At 44.3% G+C, this 13,082-nt stretch overlaps 1 protein-coding gene across 2 annotated transcripts in view; it reads right to left on the bottom strand.

Annotated features, from left to right (window-relative positions):
* CCDC60 (coiled-coil domain containing 60) overlaps positions 1-13,082 on the bottom strand; it is a 161,452-nt gene that overhangs the window by 86,504 nt on the left and 61,866 nt on the right. For both annotated transcript variants that reach the window (XM_053205827.1, XM_015068571.3), the window contains one exon: positions 3,990-4,069. In XM_053205827.1, the coding sequence (XP_053061802.1) occupies positions 3,990-4,054 (65 nt within the window). In that variant the 5' untranslated portion in view covers positions 4,055-4,069. The remainder of the gene's footprint in view (positions 1-3,989; positions 4,070-13,082) is intronic.

The raw sequence follows: 13,082 nt of genomic DNA, 5'->3' as shown, positions 1-13,082 counted from the left end.
GGGGCAGGGCGGTAATTTCTCCCTGTGTCTTTGCAGTTGCCTTCACCTAACTAAATTTCACCATGGGCAGATCATAGCTCCAAGTCAATGTTTTAGTTTTAGTTGCAGAGATGTTTATTTTCCTTAAAACACTTGCAATAAAAAGCACCAGCAGCTTTGGAGAAAGATAGGTCATCGGCTTCATGAGTCCAAGAACTGGGCACATGCGGACACCCCGATTGTCAGCTTCCACTAGGAGAGATTCCACGAGCAAGCGCGTGGCAGGCTTCCTGGTGCCACCGAACATCTGGCAGAGCAGGCGAGGAGGAAAGCAGTTAGGTTTTTATTCTTTCTAGCATCATGTTAAACTGGCCATGAAACTAGGGATGGTGTCATTGAATTGTAAGAGGGCTGAGGTATTAAATAAAAATCTAGGAGGTAGTCGGGGCGCCTGGGTGGCTCTGTCGGTTAAGCGTCCGACTTCGGCTCAAGTCATGATCTCACGGTTCGTGGGTTTGAGCCCCGCGTCGGGCTCTGCGCTGACAGCTCCAAGCCTGGAGCCTGCCTCGGGTTCTGTGTCTCCCCTTCTCTCTGCCCCTCCTGTGCTCATGCTCTGTCTCTCTGTCTCTCAATAATAAATAAACATTTAAAAAAAATCTAGGAGGTAGTCAAGGTGTTTGGTTCAAGGTAGGCTAAAGTCTAATCGGCGAAGTGGGTTTGAAAAACAGTAAGTGGGAAAGACAACATCTTTGCTAATAATTCGCCTCATTTAATACTGGGAGATGGGCACACAGGGTTTGCATCTCTTGGGGAGGAGATTTCCCCTGGAAAGCAGGATGTTTCCTTCTGAAGGGGACTCGCTGTTTCCTTAAATGTCAGTGGCATCCGAGAGCGTGGCCAGGTGGAACACTTTATTGTTGTTTCTTGTTTTCTTGCTTGTGGCTTTTCTGTGTGGCCTTTTCCACATTCTCTTTCATGTCCAGCGTTTGGACAGGCTAAGCCTGTCCAGTGAGGATGTTAAATTCTAGCTAGTTTCAGAGCCATGGTAAATGCGTCTGGCAGGAGTGACAGTCTCAGCCTGCCAACTCAGGGGTGGCAGAAAAGCCACTGTCTTTATCACCTTTTGACTAAAGCCCCTATGTTCTGCTGGCTTAGTCCAAAGTTCAACCTTGGTTGGTGGGGGAGAGGAAGCATGTCCCCAGGGATGTGCCGGTGAATGCTCCACAACCATCTCTCTTGGCGGGGGAAGGGAGGGGGGTACAAATAAGCCCTGATTTGTAGCATTTGTGGATTTCTGTGCCGTGAATATTTCCACTGTGGCTGATTTTGAGCTACCGACGTGATGTCAGTGAATGTAGAGCTGGGCAGACATTTGCCTGCAGCCGCTCCTGTTCTACAATATTTCCACCAAACAGATACCATAACCAGAAATAACGTCAAGAGCACAGAGAAGAGTGAAATGTATGGCATCATTAGGAAGTGATGGGTTTTGAGTATTTGTTACCTTTGTTTTAATGTGATGCATTTAATTGTGAGTTCACATCATTGAATTTTAAACTGTAGCTGTGTCTAATAACTGGCTTGCAAATTTCCTGAAAATTTCGCATTCAGTTCTGGTTTGAGCTGGCTCAGCTTTGTCGCCCTCCTTGAGCTGGGTTGAGTCTTGGTATCTGGAATTTACATAGGTCAAGCCATCTGTTGGTACCTTTAGTTATCAGCTGTTTGTCTACAGGATACAGATTAATATGGAAACTCTCGTTTCTCAGGCTCCCAAGATTCTGGTATGTATTTGCAGCTGAGGCTTTGGGTCAGAATCATCTACCTCAAGATTGATAATATTCAGCTGGTAAGAACCTGGTTACAATGGTTATATATGGCCGGTGTCTGTTCCGATTGTTTGGTGCCCATGACATACAGATGGTTCTGTATTTTGAACTTCACCTCTGATCCAAATTCTGTGCTGCACCATTCCTTCTGAAGCCTGGAATGTCCTCCAGGCATGGCCATGGAGCAGAGTGCAGACCCCAGTTGAGGCGTTCTTTCTCAGCTTCACGAGCCTCTTTCTTTGCTGCCCCCATTCAGGTAGCTCTTGACTTTCTGACACTACTCCCCACAAGGTTCCCAAGGCCTGAGCCTCAAAAGCCCTCTCGAGCCTGGGTTCAAATACTCTAGAGGCCAGTATGTCCACAAGTAATGGAGGAGTCCTTGTGGGTCTCAGCCCTCAATTCTGAGACCCAAGTTCACATGCCATCCCTGCGCTCAGCTCTACACGAGCTTCTGAGACTGGGGTCCATCCGCTCTCGAGCTGGGGACATTCTCTGCAGGATTACCTCGACATTGACTATTAGTCTGTTTAGGCTGCCATCACAGAATACCACAGCCTGAATGGCTCAAACAACAGACATTCGTTTTCTCAGTTTTGGAGCCTGGAAGTTCAGGGTCAAGTGTCAGTAGGGTTGGTGTCTCCTGAGGGCTCTCTCCTTGGCTTTCAGACAGTACCTTCCTGATGATGTCTCTTCCTCTTCTGATAAGGACACCAGGCCTGTTGATTCAGGGGCCCACCTTTATGAACCCCCACTTAACCTTAATTACCTCTTTAGTGGTCCTATCTCCACATATAGTCATTGGGGGTTAGGGCTTCAACATGTGCATCGGGGGGTGGTGTGCAGTTCAGTCCATAGTAACTACTGAGCACCTGAAAGGTGGTTGGTCCAAACTGATGTGTGCCCTGAGTGTAATTCATCACTGCTCATTTTGTATCACTTTGTCACTTTTCATCACGTATGAAGAATGGAATAGAGTATTTCATCAATATGTTTTATATTGATTATATGATGATTGATAACACTTCGGCTATGTTGGGTTAAATAGAATATGGTATTAGAATTACTTTCACCTGTCTCTTTTCACTTTTCAATAGTAGTGCGGCTATTCAAAAATTTAAAATTACATGCACAGCTTGCAATTAACGTTTCTCCCGGACAGGGGGTGTTGATGTGTGCCTTCGTCCCTTCATGCCATTCTTCCTCCCCACCTTTCATGCCCACACCTTGCAGCCCCCTCTTGGGCTCTTGCATCCAGTACCATCAGCTGTGCTCCTGGACGGGGAAGGTGTGGAGACACAGATGGGCAGTAGAGACGGAGCTTCCGGGTGAGGGAGGTGAAGAACGAGAATGTGTTGCCCTGACTTGCATTGTGGTCTGGCTCAGAGTGGGAGACACAGAAGATAAACGGGCCTTCCACACTGCCTGTATGACCCCCCTCTCAGCACATCTTTACGAGTTTTGTGCTCAGAGAGTCTCCATCTCTTCCCGCGCCTTGAGGTGTTTTGCCAAAAGTCCCATTTATGATCCCACCTGGAACGTTGCAGGTCCCAGGACAGAGTTAAGAGGTGAGAGGGAGAAAAAGCCCAGCTCACCGTCCAGAGATGACTAAGATAGGGTTAGACCTCAGTTTGTTCATGCTATTTTACAGGAAGGGGTTGGGTGGGGTGGGAGGTTGGATAGGGATGGCATTGTGTTAAAGGCCACACAAGGGGCACTTTAGCTGCTTTATTTCACCCAGTCCTTCTAACAACCTCATATCATATTCATTTTACAGATGAGGACACAGAGACTCGGGGAGGTTCAATAGGTTCTGCCACGTTACCAGCTGGCAGGTAGCAGGGCCGGTGTTTGAGACCAGGTCTGTCTGACTCTGGGCAACCATGATGTGCATCTGGAGTAAAAAGGAGAGATTTTTCTGGAGCACATGGGAACTGTCTTGAGTTGGATTCAGGTCCAGGAAGGAACGCAAAGGGAATTCTAGGCAGTGATTGGCAGCTAGTGGAGAGGTTAGTCCAGTAAAGATACTCTCTGGAAAGTCCAGCCAAAGGACACCCTCCTGCAAGTCTTCTGCTTAATGTTTAGTGTTGGGGACCTTGGGATTTAGCAAGGACTCGTAGGGACCGCCCTGTAGCCTGCTCATCTCTGTCAGGGCATCTATGGGTTAATCCTTGCGGGCTCACTCACCGGCTTCGTGCAAGGTCTTTTTTGAGGCTTATGATTTCCTTGTCCATGTACTTGATGCTCTTCATCGGCTTGTCTGGAACCTGATGGGAAGCCAAGAAGTGAAAGAAAAAAGTGTTAGTGCACCGTTACAAATGGCGCCAGGCTGCAGGAGGCTCAGGCATTCATCCAAGATCTCTGATCAGGTTGGAAGGGGTCCTGGGCAGCACAGTGACCTCCTCTACACCAGAGAGGGGCCATGTGCACAGCGGAAGCAACAAGGGCTTTGGAGATAGGCAGACCTGCCTCTTACCCTGGTTCTGTCTGGTGACTGGCTGTTTGATCTCAGACAAATTGCTCAACCTCTCTGGGCCTCTTTCTCAGCAGAGAGGAGGAATAATTCTTACCTTGGGACAATTCATCGCCAAATTCCTGACTCGTAGCAAGCATTTGATAAATGGAGGCTCTTGATATTAACATTATACTCAAAGCAAAGCAAAGAACGAAATGTTAATAATCATTGTTGGCGGTGTAGGCAGCTGATTTGGAGAAGTGAATCTTGTCAATGGTACTTTTTCCCCCTCGCCGTGCCTATAGCAGGGTTTTATGAGTGAATTAACCAGGTGATTGTTCATGGGTTTTTCTTTGCCTTTCCGGTAATCATTGGCCTTGCCTAGCCATAAGGGAAACCTCATAAGACTTAAATTCATTACTCAGAGGTGGATACCAGGTCAATGTAAAGAAGAGAGTTAAATTAACGGTATTCTAATATAAGAGTCACTTTTCTCAGCCCCAGTTTAGTGGAACAACAGCAAGATCATTATCTGGATTACCCTGCCTGGAAATGAATGCCTGAAGTACTAATTCTTTTTTTTTTTTTTTAACCAAAGGAAGTGCCAAGACATTATGGGGAAATCGGTGGTTTCAATGAAGCTGGTGGAAGAATACGTTGTGGTGACTTTTCTGAAGGGTGATGCGTCAGCGCACCCTAAATGCTGCCACAGTGTGCTTGCCTCAGGGTATGATGATCCTTCTGCTGTCAGGCGTCCCGTGGGAATATCCCTGCATGGGCACGGAGATCCATCAGCAAAACCACTCACTGGGATGCTGCTTATAAGAGGAAACTCACGGCAACTCCCTATTCGTCTTCACAATAGAAGACAGGTCAAATAATTATGGTGCATCTAAACAATGGAATAGTATACAGCAATTAAATGTGATGACAGTATAAGGATGGAAATATATTTATTGACATACGGAGATGTCTGAGTTCTTTGGGAAGTCATGTTACAATATGTAGTACTCTCCCTTGTGATACTAGCTCCCTCACTAGACCATTTGCCCCCCCCACAGTGGGGCACTTGCAGCAGGGGTGGTCCTGAGTGGCTGAAGCCAAACAGCACAGCCCATCCCCCATCACTGTGACTGGTTAAGGAATGGTCATGTGATGTGGTTTGGGCAAATGAGATGCTTGCAGACATTTGCCAGGGGCTTCTAGAAAGCATGGTTCCTAGAGCCTGTAAGGAACCACAGGCGGAGAAGTCCTCTTTCCTCATTGACTATAATTGGAGGAGCAGATGATCTGTGGGAGTTGCTGGCAGCCATTTTGTGCCCATGAGGAGCACCTGCCTCTAGTTGAAGACGATGTGGGGGAAGACAGAGAGGAGAGTCAAAGAAAAACTTGTTCCCTGGTGCCTTGTTGAACTAATCAGGCTTTACTAGGCTTTTCATGAACATTTCCTTTATTATTTAAGCCAGCTTGAGTTAGATTTTCTGTTACCCACAACCATAAGATTTCTATCCGAAAAATGTCTTCCCTTGGGTGTGCCAAGCCTGACAATAGATAGAATTATTTTAACTAGGGGCACCTGGGTGGCTCAGTGGGTTAAGTGCCCCAACTTCAGCTCAGAGATCATGATCTCATGGTTCGTGAGTTCAAGCCCCACGTCAGGCTCTGTGCTGACAGCTCAGAGCCTTGAGCCTGCTTCAGATTCTGTGTCTCCCTCTCTCTCTGCCCCTACCCCACTCACACTCTGTCTTTCCTTCAAAAATAAATAAACATTAAAAAAAATTTAAGAATTATTTTAACTAGAACTCATCCTCTTTTCCCTTCCCTTCCCCTCTTGTGTGATCAACATCAGATGACATCCATTTTGGTGCATTTTGCAGTGAAACCAATGAAATTGGCCATGTTGAGATCAAAGTTTGAAGTCATTGTTACCTATCTTCCTAATCCCTCTCTTTTTCTGAACCTTCTATAACTCTTCCCTACGGGGCCAAAGTAACTTTCTTAAAAGATATTGTAAACTAAAAATATTTATGAACAATGAAAAACCAAACACACTCAAACTTCCCTGCCCGATAATTTGAAAATACGAGATTGAAACCCTGCTTGAAGTCACAATTGTTTACACATCATTCTCTTAAATGTCTCAAGTTTTACTCCCCTCAGGAAGCAAATATGATACTGTCCAAATTTCACACATTCCCCTCCCTCTCCAAATGTTGCCTACTGACAGTTGCCTGTAGAAGAAAGTTTGTATTGATTAGGGCTGGTGCTGACCAATTTATAGCAGTAAAGTCAAGTTGTCCCCCCCACTTGACACAAAACTTTAGCAGGACAAGATCCAGCCCCCAAATCCCTACAATTATGTCATCATTTCAGTGAATTCTCAGGAAGCGATTTTCACAATAGTCGCTCAGGAAGCGACTATTATTTAATTACAATTACAATAAGCCAGCAGTAATAATGGCATTGAATGAGGGAGTTCCGGTTGTCAGGACGTTTACCAACACTATTTGATATTAGCACAATTAAAAGTACACACGACATCCAAGAATCACCATCTTTACAGCTTTCTGGAGGGCAGTTTAGCCATGTGTATATGTAGCCTTAAAAACACATACGCTCATGCCCGGCAATTCTGTTTTTACCCAGGAAATTTTTCAGCAAGGATAAAAAGATTTATCCGTGAGGATTCTTATCACAGCAGTATTAATAATAGTGAAAAACATTTAAGTGTCCAACAATGAGCGTTGAGGGGATAAATCATGGTCTATCCAGGTGATGGCATACAATGCATTTGAATTTGGTGCTACTAGTTAATGTTGCTATCGATGTATATTTGTTGCTATGGAAAGGAATATAATTTCAAGTAAAACCACATGTCACAAAAATGTAAAGAACTTAGATCTAGAGAGTTTTAAGATTCATATTCATAAAAATCTGTAGATATTTCTAAAAATACATATACACTAATACAAATTATATTTTAAAGTAATGATATATATAGGGGCACCTGGGTGGCTCAGTTGGTTAAGGTTCTGACTTTGGCTCAGGTCGTGATCTCACGGCTTGAAGGTTCGTGAGTTCGAGCCCCTTGTCGGGCTCTGTGCTGACAGCTCAGAGCCTGGAGCCTGCTTGGGATTCTGTGTCCCCCTCTCTCTCTCTCTGTCCCTCCCCTGCTTGTGCTCTCTCTTTCTCTTTCAAAAATAAATGAACATTAAAAAAATTAAATAAAGTAATGATATATGGCAAGGTATATATGCAATAACATAATAGGTTGAAAGTAAATGTAACAAATTCTTAGTAGGGATATTATTGCAGGATGTTTGAATTATAGATAAGTGGTAACTTTTAATTTGGGTCATCTTTTTCTCTTCTTTAAAAATAATTTACCTTTATTAGTTGTCCAATAAAATAATAACGTGTTCGTGTTTGTAAAGCAATTCTGACTGATTCTATCAATATGAGCTAAGTGTAAGTTTTCAGGGCTGCTTTAAATTGAGTAATCGGAGTCTGGAGTGATGTAGATTAGTAGATTATTTTAGCACACTAGGCTAAAATGATGTAAGTTAGTAGATTATTTTAGCAGGGCCTAGGCAGGAAACAGAGCTCATGCCAGATAGTTCAGTACAGGGAATTTAATATAGGGAAGCAATCACAAAGGTGTTGGAAGAATTGAAAAGCTAAATAAGGGATGGCATGACAAGCTAGAGATTGACAACCTAGCTTGGATGGAGGGGCTAAGGAGAGAGGCAGCCTTCAAAAGCCCAATCCAGCCCAATCCCCCTGGCAAAAGGTGGGCTCGTGGAGGAGATGTAGTTTCATTTGGGAGCTACCACCAGAAGCTGAGTGGGGGAAGGAGAGAAATACTCTGGCTTCTCCCTCTGACCCTCCAGTTTCCTCTTCCTGAAGCCAGCTGGCAAGGGCACCTGGGAAATGTAGTTTGCAAGGATCAGCCCCCTGTGGGAGCAGGAAATGAAAATGGAAATGAGGGCCAACATCAAATGGCTGTGGTTATAGTTTATGCTCTGGGTGCTGACCAGGTATTTTTGGACTATAAATCTGGTTTTCCTGATTTATACGGATCCCTTTGCAGATGGTAACTTTGGATATTTCTTATCTTTGGGTCCTAAGTTTGAGGTTCTTAGAATTTTCCTTGGCTGAGATGCATATCCAGAATTTGGATCATTCTTTCCAGAATTGGGATCATTCTTTCTCTCTCCAAAATCATTATAACAATGCAGGTTTCTAGAGTATCCAGAACCCACCTACTTCTCCCAGTTTCTTTTCCCTAGGAAGTATAGCTGACCTGGAACAGCATGGGTTTGAAATGCGTACATCCACTTTTACTTGGATTTTGTACAGAAGAGTACTGTACATGTATTTCCTCTTCTGTATGATTTTCTTAATAACACTGTCTTTTCTCTAGCTTACTTTATTTTAAGGATACAGTATATATTACATATAATACACAAAATATGTGTTAATCGATTGTTTATGTTACCAGTAAGGCTTCTGGTCAACAGCAGGCTATCAGTAGTTAAGTTGTGGGGGGAGTCAAACGTTATATACATATTTTTGATACTGTGTGTGTGGGGGGGGGGGTGCTGTCAGTGCTCCTAATTTCTGTGTTGGTGAAGGGTCAGTTGTATCATCTATTCCAGATCTTCATAGCCCACTTCCTCTTGCACCAAAATTTATATGTCCTGTGCTCCACACACTTTAAGCACTTATCCCGGATAGACAAACTGATGCTAAATATTTCTTCCCTGCTGACACTGATTAATGTGTCTCCCTACCCTGGTAACACATTTGCAATACAACTCTATGTTTAAGATTGTATTCTCGTTATGAAACTAACTAATGAACATTGTGGAAAATCAAGAAAAGATTTTTTTAAAAAGTTGGGAGAAAATAAAAGTCAAGTATAACCCTATCACCATCCCTTTGGATGTCCTTTGCCTTGCTTTCTGTGACTACTTCCAGCCAAGATTAATAAAAACCATCCTGGGACTGTTGACTTTAATTTTCTATCCTTGCTTCTCTCGGGAGTGCCACTGGCCTTAAGAGCCTTCGGTTTATTCCGTTGACTTGTAGAGTGTAGGGGATGCCTTCATTCTTTGTTTCCTGGAAAACAAAGTCAAATCTCTGCCATGTCCACATTTTCCTACAGCGTGTGTCCTTATTCTGATTGATCTATAAATGAGTCTTTGACAGCGTCTGTGAGAAACACCACATGACATCCTGTAAGGTGTCAGGTTAAACGCTGATAAATGTGGCGGGGAGAGGAGGAAAACAACTCATTGGAGGCTTAGCTGGGGTTGGTTTGGGGGCAGGTACATTCACATTTAATATTCATGTACTGTGAATATTCAGATTCATAGTAACATTTGGAAGTGATTTGGTTTAACCTGATAGCTGAGAAGTGGGAGGTGGCAGGAATGAAAAGAAAGAGCTTTTTTGTCTGAAAGACCCAGGTTTGAGTCCTGGCTCTGTCACTTAGGAGTTGAAGAACTTAGGCAAGTTGCATATCCTCCCCAAGTCTGTTTCCCCATCTGTGAAATGGAGTTAATACTGTCTACCAACAACATTATTGTTCATCTGTATGCCGTACATTGTTCTAAGTGTGTTTTCATTTGAAATACATGATTCCATTTAGACCTTGCCATATTATTAACCCCATTTTATAGAGGAACAAGCTGAGGCTTTGAAAAGTGAACACAACATGCTATCAAATGGCAAATTCTGGGTCTGAACTCAAGTTCAAGTGACACCAGAGCATGTATTCTTTTTTTTAAATTTTTTAAAAATGTTTGTATTTATTTTTGAGACGGAGAGAGACAGAGCATGAGCAGGAGAGGGCAGAGAGAGAGAGGGAGACACAGAATCCAAAGCAGCCTCCAGGCTCTGTGCTGACAGCTCAGAGCCTGACGTGGGGCTCGACCTCATGGACTGTGAGATCATGACCTGAGCTGATGGCGGATGCTTAACCGACTGAGCCCCCCAGGCGCCCCCCAGAGCCTGTATTCTTAACCATGACTTCATTCTGATTCCCATTTTGCATAGTGGGGGCTAAATAAGGGATAGCAGTTGCTAGCTATTAATTTAAAGATACTGCCTCCAAAGCTTGCCCACTGGATTTTGTCACAAAAATTTTTATATGGCGAAACATCAGAATGGTTTGTTGGCAAGCCGATCTTTTAAATATCTGTTGTTCTCTGTCTTTTTATCAAAGAATGTTCCAAACCCATCTTTGTTACTTCTTAAAATATGATCTACTTCCTAGAATCAGATTAAGATGGAAATGAATTCCTGCTAAATGTACTTGGGCTGATACAGACATCAGGGGAACAGCTGGGAAGCTCTGTCAAGTGGTGAGGGGGAAGGGAGACCATTTGAAAAGCTGAGAGCACTGAGGAGCAAGGAAGATGATTAGCAAATTTCAGACTCCTTATGGAGAAGCTGTAAAGAACAAAATAGGCAGAGAGTGGGTAGGATCCATGGCAAGGGTATATGCATGAAACCAGAGATCATAGTTTGCAGACTGATATTTAAACTTTGGGTGGTTTTATGATGGTGACCGGCACTTTCCTTTGGGGGGAATGAGGTTTTTTGTTTGGTTTTTGGTTTTTGGTGTTTTTTTTTCTTAAAGATAGAAGACACGTACCTACCTATGTAGGGATGACCCAGAACTAGTGACCTCATTCCCATGTAGACACTTCAAGCTGAAATAGGAAGTGTGCTATTGAATTTTTTAAAGAATTTCTTCACGGAAGGCAGGGTGCATCCTTTAGAGTATTTTGATTTAACCATTCTTGTTTTTCTCAACTCCCAGGAGAAACGAGGTGGGGGGACAGCTGGGGAATATTGGGGCCCTGGAGAGTAGTGGGGTAGGGAAAAGGGGATGGTTAACCAGGGGAGGGATGAAGAGTGAGTCTTATGCTGGGACCCTAAGAACAGAATAAGCAGCAGAAATCTCTGGGGGAAGAGAAGGATGACAGTGGTTCCTGGGAAGAAAGCTTCTGATCTCCAGCTTCTGACACAGTGTCTGACCCTGAGTTCAATCCATCATTTGCTGAATGACGAGATGAATATATCACAGTCTCAAGGTTCAGCCCTACAGATTAGCTGTTAATTACAAAGGGAACAAGGTACCTGCATAAAGACAAGCTCTGGCAGATACCTCCTGAACCAGTGTGAGCACACTCAGCATCACCAGTGATGGGACAAACTGATGTCATGTGCCCTGAAGCAATGCACTGGGGAGGACACAGTATCACCTGCATCGTATTTCTCTCTCTCTCTCTTTAAGTTTATTTATTTATTTATTGAGAGAGAGAATGAGCAGGGGAGGAGCAGAGAGAGAAGGAGACAGAATCTCTGTCAGCACAGAGCTTGATGCAGGTTTCGAACCCACAAACCCATGAGATCATGACCTGAGATGAAATCAAGAGTTGGAAGCTCAACCAACTGAGCCACCCAGGAGCCCCACCTACACTGTTGTTCTGTCCCAAATGCCCAGTCTGAATGTGGTCAGGAAGGAACAATCGAAAAATAAAAAGTGAGGGTCATTCTGCAAACTAAATGACCTGGAATCTTTGAAAACTTCAACATCTGTGTCTGTTGGGGCCTCTGGGAAGCAGACACTGAGACAGGAGTACAAGAGGCTTATTGGGATAAACTTGTGAGAGAGAAAAGAGGGAAAGAGCAAGACTGGGTAGAGAGAGCCTCAGACCATGATGGGGATCTAGACAAAGTCTAGAGCAAACTAGGAGTCCAAACGTAGGGCAGAAATGGCCAGCGTTCTTTGGCTGGGGACGATGGGTTGATCCTGGCCTCTGAGGTAGGTCCTACAAGTGCCAACAGCTGGCGGCTCTCAGCTACCTGCAGTCCTTAGGGTTGAATGGTAAGTTCTTTCTTGGAAAGAGGTCCAAGAGACACACCTTCCACGGTGTCAAATCTTTTTTTTTTTTTTTTTTTTTTTTTGAGAGAGAGCACAAGCAGGGGGAGGGGAGAGGGAGAGAGAGAATCCCAAGCAGACTCAACATTCAGCATGGAGCCCGAGGTGGGGCTTGATCCCACAACCCTGGGACCATGACCTGAGTCGAAATCAAGAGTTGGGTACTTAACCGACTGAGCCACCTAGGCGCCCCTCACAGTGTCAAATCTTATAAACCACCACCCGCATCTGTCACCAGCAACATTCACTCTGAGGGACAATGCCCCGACTATGTGAACAGCTTGCCTGGGGACTGGATGGGGAGTCTGGGGTTGGGGCCCTTTTTTACATTGGTTTATTTGATCCTCATGCCAACCTTTATGAGGTACTCTTATTCCTATTTTGCTGAAAAGGAAACCCAGGACTGGAGAGGTTAAGCCGCTTATTCAAGGGCCCATGGATGATCCCTGGTGGAGATTAGTGTCCTGCACTCCTTGACCATCCCTCTTCACCCTTATCTAGTCTAGGGGCCAGCAAACCATGGCCTGCTGTTGACTTTTGTGTTTTTACTGGAACACATTCACACCTATTTGTTTATGACTGTAAAACCTAGGCGAGTCTGTTTCCCATCTGTAAATGAGAGACGGAGATGTCAGGCTGGTGGCCTGCAGGATTCATTTGATCTGTGCCATGTTTACAATTATTTGGAATTAATTTCCTACCTTTAGAAACTATGATCTTTCATATACACACTCAGATTTCTAGCTGTGCAACAACGTAAAGGGTTGCAGAAAACATGGACTATGCGGGCTTCCTTTGCTTTGTGAGTGGGGGATGGGTGGAGGGAGGGGGAGGTGGCTAAGCCTTGTAAGCTGACAAATTATTGTGGAAT

Source organism: Acinonyx jubatus, chromosome D3 (assembly GCF_027475565.1).
Source record: "Acinonyx jubatus isolate Ajub_Pintada_27869175 chromosome D3, VMU_Ajub_asm_v1.0, whole genome shotgun sequence".
Lineage (NCBI taxonomy): Eukaryota > Metazoa > Chordata > Mammalia > Carnivora > Felidae > Acinonyx > Acinonyx jubatus.
This window is presented reverse-complemented; position numbering and strand designations above follow the sequence as displayed.